Below are 7,186 nucleotides of genomic sequence, written 5' to 3'. Positions count from 1 at the left end.
CGAGCGACTACTGGTCGACCGCGACGGGAACCCCGTCGCCGCCTGCGTTCGCCGACTGCGTGCAGGGCTATCCAAACGTGACGGCGATCTCCGTGGCAGACGCGGCGAACCTGCACATCTATTCCGGCGGCGGGTACAGCGTGTCGGCCGGAACTACCACGGCCGCGGCCCCCTGGGCTAGCATTCCGCTCTCCGGTCCGGACGACACCTTCGACGCAACGATGATGTCCACGGATCCGAAGGAATGTTCCGTTTGCGGCGTACCGACCCCGATCTGGAGGAGGGACGAAACCGGGCATTACTACTGCCACGGTTGCCTCTACAACAAGATGAACGGAGTGAACAGGCCGTCGATGAGATGCGGCAAACCGAAGCAAGCAGTCGCCACGGTAATTATTTAGGAGATTATTCTCCTCGATTCGCGTTACCTCCTCCTTTCAGCAAACGTTGTCCGCGAGAAATGAAAGAAAAAGAGGGAAAAAAGGAAAGAAGAAGAAGAAAAGAAAAAAAAGAATCGGCGTTATCTGTTGGCGAGCAAACAGAGACTTAGGTCGGTTGTTGTTTACTCTAGCCTCTACGCCTCGAACGCTCCCATTTCGCCGCGTGTTTTCGAGTCCGTGAAGCGACGGTGCTCCGTCAGCTTTAACCGGCGATTCTTCTTGTTTCCTGTTTCAGACGGGCGTACGAAGGACTGGTGTACAGTGCGCGAACTGTAGGACGAGCAACACGACACTCTGGCGGCGGAACAACAGCGGCGAGCCCGTTTGCAACGCCTGCGGTCTCTACTTCAAGCTGCACAACGTGAGTCTGCCTCGTCGAGGCATTGGCGTTTGAGAATTCGGGTATCGCGAGCGTGCCTCGCCTCTCCCAGTCCCTCTCCGTCCCGCGGACAGTCCGCCACGCGACTACGGCTGCTCGATTACGAAAGCACGATTTCACCGCCGTGTCGCCTCGAGTAGCTCCGTTTTCCGATCGTCCGTCCGTTTGTTTGTACAACTGTCGTCGATGCGGGACCGATCGTCGCGAATCGCTCCGCGAACCACGGGCATCCTTGCGCCACGGGCGGCGGTGAGAAGAAAACGGAAGCGATTCACGCGTACTCGCGTAGATAACCTTTGGCTCCAAACCGTCTAGGTAACGCGCGCGAGACGCGGTGCGCGATAATCGCGATATCGACTCGAGGTAGGTAGCAGGCTCGCAGACACGGTCGCTTCCTCGAAGAATGCGCGGCGCGAGTGAAGAGGGGCCGGAAACCAGACCCCTCTCGCGTCCCTCTCGAGGGAAAACCAGCGGAGAACAAACAAGGAATCTCCGGTGTTTAGTTCGGTCGGTCGGGGCACACACGCGCCGGAGAGACAGTGCCGAGGTGAAAGAACGCGATCACCGATTAGTCGTGTTCACCTTCGACTTTTTCTCGAGGAACCGTTCGTGATCGCACTCGTTTGTCAGAGATTACTCTTCTTACGCAATCTCTCTCTCTCTCTCTCTCTCTCTCTCTCTCTCTCTCTCTCTCTTTTCGCTCTGGTTGGCGCGCGTGCACGCATTGTCGTAATCTCGATGCGGTCGTAAGAGGACCTCGGAGTTCCGATAATCTTTCCGAAAACATCCCGAGAGCGTTACCGTTTCGGAGGGTTTACCTTTTACCGTTTACGTAGTCCCGTGAACGCGGGAGAGGTTGCTGCCTCTTATCCGATGCACCGTACCTAATTGACGTTAATCCTATCGACCGGACAACGTTATCGGTGATTTGTTCGCGATCGTAAAGGTAGATAGGTTTATCGCGTTTCGGCGAATTTAATTAAACCGGACGTCTCGTGAACTACGCTCCTCCCTCTCCGCCCTCTCCACCCTTCGTTTTCCCGCTTCCAACCGTTTATTTCTTTCAACTTTGAAATTTCAATTGAATTGAAACGGGAATAGGTGAACAGGCCGCTCAGCATGAAAAAGGATGGGATACAGACGAGGAAGAGAAAGCCGAAAAATCATTCGGGGATGAGCGGAAACTTGGCGGGGCCCAGCGGCATGCACAAGACCGAGATTAAGTCTAGCTTACTCGGTGAGTCTTCGGTGAGCAAGTTTGTCATTTAGTTTCTCCCTCGCCATTCTTCGTTTCGCTATTATCATGTTTCATCGACGCACAGGTGTACCTACGGGTTGAACGAATCTCCGTCTTCAGTTTGGTTCACCCCCATTTTCTGTCACGCTCTTCTCCCAATCGACGCGATTCCTTTTCTCTGGAAACTGTCTCGGCGGCAGGACAGAAACGCGGCGCGCGGTATCAGTGGCTGGAATCTCAAGTCGTCGACCTTGGACGATTCGAAATTACGAGTCCCGAATCGGGACCAAAGTCCGACGCGACGCGAACACCGCGAGCAAACAAAAGTCGTTAGATGCGGGAACGAGATAAGTAATCGTGGGCGAGTCGACGCGGTGAGAGAAGATGCGGCAAGGATGATGCGGAGGGAGAAGAGCACAAGGAAGGGGGGGGGGGGAGGAACGTGGTTGATTGGAACCGTTGTTCCTGTTTTCTCGTTCCAGTGGACTCGCTGCAGTTGAACGTGTACGGGAGTGGTGGTAGCGGTGGTAGCGGAAACGGGGGCGGGATCGGGGCCGGTGCACCGGTCGATGCGGAAACGGAGGCCGTGGTTGGGGCTGGGAGCGAGGAGAGGGCAAGCACCGGGACTGGGAGCGGTGCCGCGATCACGGGAGGGAACGAAGGATGCGACGAGAGTCGTCAGCCCATAGGTACACCGCCTACGGCGCAATTAGGGCATGCGCACTCGCCTCTCGCTTTACCCACCGTCGCCGCGCTCAATCGACAGACCACCCTTACGTAAGTCACGTTCGTAAGTTCGGTAAAAGATCGATCGATCGATCGATCGATTCCCGTTCTATCGTTTCTTCTCTTTCAGCGTGCCACCGCTAGAACCAATCGCTAGTCAAGCCGGTAACGATCTCATTTCGGTTATCACTTCCACCACGACTGTTCACGCGGAAAGAAGCACGTAACGGGGTGAAGAGAAGCGGTGAAAAGGAAGATTTCAATGCCGAGGAAGTGTAAGAAAGCACGGGAGAGTGGAGGGTTATCGAGCGCGCTGCAGCGACGCGAGCGCCGTTCAAGTTGTGCGTACAAACTCGAAAACGTGGCGCAGGCCGACCAACATCTTACCGACTAAAGGTTTCTAGACCAGCCACAGACCTAGTCACGAAGATTCATCGCTGCTTCGATCATCTTCCCGTCAACGAACCAACCAAATGAGAAAACTGATTCTCCTGCTGTTACTGCTACGCTACTACTGCTGCTTCTGCTGCTACTACTATTACTACTACTGCTACTATTACTACTACTACTACTACTATTACTACTACTACTATTACTACTATTACTATTACAACTACTGCTACTACTCTACTACTACTACTACTACTACTACTACTACTACTACTACTACTACTACTACTACTACTACTACTACTACTACTACTACTACTACTACTACTACTACTACTACTACTACTACTACTACTACTACTACTACTACTACTACTACTACTACTACTACTACTACTACTACTACTACTACTACTACTACTACTACTCTCTCTCTCTCTCTCTCTCTCTCTCTCTCTCTCACTCACTCACTCACTCACTCACTCACTCATTCCCTCACTCCCTCCCTCCCTCCCGCCATCCCTTCCCCTCCTTTTCTAGAACTTGTTTCTATTTATTTGTACTTTTAAGTAGAAAGATGAGCGAAACGAAGTGGTCGACGAGGAATTGTTGCGAATAGAGCGATTCGTTTGTGACGCGTAGCGGACATGCTTGTAAGTTGAACGTTACCGATCGTGTTCGACGTTATCGACCGATAGGAGGGCGTAGGTAGAGCTCTGCCGTACTAGTTCGCCCTCTCTACGAAGAGAGGGGAAACACGCAGCTGGAACGACTGTCACAGTTCATCGGTCACTTTCCTTATCCTCGGCGCTTCCTCTCCGTCGGCCACTTTGTGCGCACCTTTGTTTCTTTGCTCGGCGTTTGCGAGGATTTTGCCGTGGATGGAAAGTGCGAGACGGGTTGGATTTAACGCGTTCCGTTGTAAATATTACACGACACGTCCTACATATATATGATACATAAATATATAGAGGAAAGCTGCCTTCCCTTGTTGCGTGAAACATGCACACATCCATGTACGAGTGTAGCGTGTTCGTGTACGAGCAAGAGAAAACGAGTACACGTAGGTTGGATGTAGCGAGGCGAGTGCCCCGCGAAGGATAATGTACGCGCTTTCAGGCGTCGCGAAACGCGCCAAGCGAAAATCGCGAGGCGAGCTGTTGGATGCGCGGGAACGAAAGGAAGAAATAGAAGAGAGAGTATTTATTTGGTGGAGAAAGGCGCGTACGAGGACGGTAACGATAACAGTAAGGACGATATAATAATATTAATTTTGTCGAAAAGTATCGAATTTGTAGATGTCTATGTTTTTGATGGTTGAATAAAGCGAGGTACAACAGACTCGTTGGAAGATTGGTCGATACTGGTGTGCATATACGAGTGGAGGATAGTCGAACGTCAATCGAAATATTTCGGAACGGTCCGCGAACGGGTCCAAAACCTTGAGAGAAACGGACTCGCGCGACGAGGCGCGGACTCGACGCAAGGATCGGCGGTAAAAAGAGCAAAAGGGAAGGAGGGAAGGCGAAATGGAAGGCCGGCGAACGTGGGGAGGCCGTCGGCAGGCAGACGGGCAGGCAGGCAAGCAGGCAGGCAGGCAGGCAAGCAGGCAAGAAAGCAGGCAGGCAGGCAGCCTGGCAGCAGCAGGCAGGGGCGAGGGGGTCGGCGAGGGGCCGTGAGTCCATCAGCCTAAAGAGTGGCTATCGTGCCTGCTAAGGGCTATTCCATGTTAGCCGCTCTCGGCGAGCTCCTTTTTTTCCTCCTCTTTATTCCCCTCCTGGACTTTTTGTAAGACGCAAACGTGGCGCCGCCCTCGAGGTCCCTTCTCGCAGTAAAAGGGAGACGGTGAAAGCTATCGTCGCCGTCGTCGTCGTCGTCGTCGTCGTCGTCGTCGTCGTTGTCCCACCACCACCACCCCTTTAAGAGTAAAGACTCTCCTTCTGCATTCCGTGTGATTTTTCGCGTCACCCCGGAAAATAAGGGGCTAGGCCGAAAGAGAAGTTTCGGACTTGCGGGACCGGATCGGCTGGAATGTTAAGGGATGCCCTATCGTTGCGTGGCGCCAACCGGTGTACCTTATCGCGTGCCCGAGCACCGTTACTCCGAGTTCTCCTCTCGAGGAAATTCCTTGGATTTGGTCGGTTCGTTTCGTTTCGGTTCGTTTCGGTTGGAATGGCGCGCATCGCGTTGCACTTGGCCTGGAATCGCGGCACGGTGGTCCAGGAAGGAGTACGGCCGGCGATCGACGGGGATATTCGTAGGAAGCGGTCGAGGAGGCGCGGACGCGCGGACGCGTCACCATAAATAACCTCGAAGCGCAACAAATTAGATCGCGCGATCCCGCGCGGAACATCGCTTAGCCTCGTCGCCGCGTTCGCGATATTTCACGCTCTCGAGGCACGGACGTAAGTTAAGCCTTCGCTCTCGGCTTGTTTCGCCTTCCTCCCTTCCTCCCTCTCCGCCACGCTGCGAAAGCGTTCGGCCATTCTTCTCCGTCCCTCTCGTTCGTCCTCCGATCGTCCGGTTCGATTTCCATCGGCGCGCGTTTTCGCGATGACCTCTGCCGTTTGGCCCGCGACCTCGCTCTTTCCTCTCTCTCTCTCCCTGTCCCAGACAGAGTCCAGGCTGGACGGGGCCGCGAGAGAGCTGAAGCTGGAGCGCACGCCAGCGAGCGGAGAACCGGACGGTGCGTCGCGATCCTCGTCGAATTTTCTTCTTTTTCAACGACGCGACTCGTTCGCCCACAGGGCTATTACAGAACCTACGGCCGATCCTGAGCACCCACGAACGCGTACGTGTACGTGCGTACACGTGTACCTACACGCGTGGAAACAACCGCGCGGCGGCGACCCGGTTTCCAGGAAGACGGCGAAAGGGGGACCGAGACGACGCTGCCCGTGGGACAAGGATCGCGGACCGGCGACGATTAGATTAGAGAAGGAACTGCACTCCCCCCACCGGGTCCCCCCTCCTGCTATCCTCCGGGTCCCCCGCGAGAATACGGATTCGCCCCGTTCGCCGCTGATTGAGATTCGCGCGAAATCGCTCCTAGCGTATTCGTAGGACGCATTATTTTCAAATCGGGCATGATTTAGTGCGCAAGCGCGCACGGTAGAACGTCGATATGTAAATGCGTTAATGCTTAATGCGTGTCGGTTGATTTATTGTCGCGCGATCACGGTTCCGCGCGAGTGAAAGGCGCTCGCTCGGTTTCCCCGCTGCGGAGGCTTCGCGGTTCGCACAGCGACGCGAAGATTGCATCTGGACGGAAGGAGGTTAGGGCTGACCACTCTAACCCCCGGGATCTGCGCACCCTCCAATTTCCCGATCGGCGCCACACCTATCTCTCTCCCGATCGTTACTTAACGGCACCGGCCATATTTTATACCTATGCAGTCGTCCCGGCCAGATAATACCTCGTCGATCGAACCGGACCCATTTCCACTCGATTTTCCCGGTGCCCCGCGCGGCGAAAGGGGTTGCACGCGGTCTCGACGCCTCTCGCGTCCAGAGACAGAGAGAGAACGAAACTGCCGCGCCGGTTAAACAAAACCGGACGCGAGCGACGGTGATGCGCTGACCAACGTTATTACGAGCTGACCAACACACACGGGTCTCATTTTTTCCTGGAAGCAGTTGCCCGCTCGTTCGGCGAGATAATTTTCGTCCGGCGAGGCCCGCAAGCGACCACTTTCCTCCCTTCTTCCCTCCTTCTATCCGTCTGCTACCCTCGATTCGATGAACGCGTCGTCGGCAGAGGAAATAGTTGGAATTGGAGAACGTAATTTGTTGTTCGTTGGAAGAAAAGTGGGCGGACGCGCCACCCGAGCTAATGGCTACGCGTCCGTCTCCCGTTCGTTTTTCACCCCTTTGCCAGAAAACGAGAGAGAGGAGATAGTTGAAGTTGGACGGCCGAGAGTGGAGGAATTAGGTGAAACCGTAATAAGGTGTTTGACGTAAGGCAATTGGACGAAATGGAAAAGGTTTCGGGCGGAAAAGGCACGGGTGCGTGCT

At 54.6% G+C, this 7,186-nt stretch overlaps 1 protein-coding gene across 1 annotated transcript in view; it reads left to right on the top strand.

Moving 5' to 3' along the window:
• The window catches only part of LOC108571900, a 20,876-nt gene extending 17,547 nt beyond the window's left edge, over nucleotides 1-3,329 (top strand). The window contains exons 5-9 of the mRNA XM_017934061.1: nucleotides 5-389; nucleotides 676-801; nucleotides 1,921-2,056; nucleotides 2,539-2,833; nucleotides 2,913-3,329. Of these exons, the coding sequence (XP_017789550.1) occupies nucleotides 5-389; nucleotides 676-801; nucleotides 1,921-2,056; nucleotides 2,539-2,833; nucleotides 2,913-3,009 (1,039 nt within the window). The 3' untranslated portion in view covers nucleotides 3,010-3,329. The remainder of the gene's footprint in view (nucleotides 1-4; nucleotides 390-675; nucleotides 802-1,920; nucleotides 2,057-2,538; nucleotides 2,834-2,912) is intronic.
• The last annotated feature ends 3,857 nt before the right edge of the window (nucleotides 3,330-7,186 follow it).

Source organism: Habropoda laboriosa, unplaced genomic scaffold, assembly GCF_001263275.1.
Source record: "Habropoda laboriosa isolate 0110345459 unplaced genomic scaffold, ASM126327v1 scaffold34, whole genome shotgun sequence".
Classification (NCBI taxonomy): domain Eukaryota; kingdom Metazoa; phylum Arthropoda; class Insecta; order Hymenoptera; family Apidae; genus Habropoda; species Habropoda laboriosa.
Note: the sequence above shows the minus strand (reverse complement) of the source record. Positions and strands in the feature narration are given on the sequence as shown.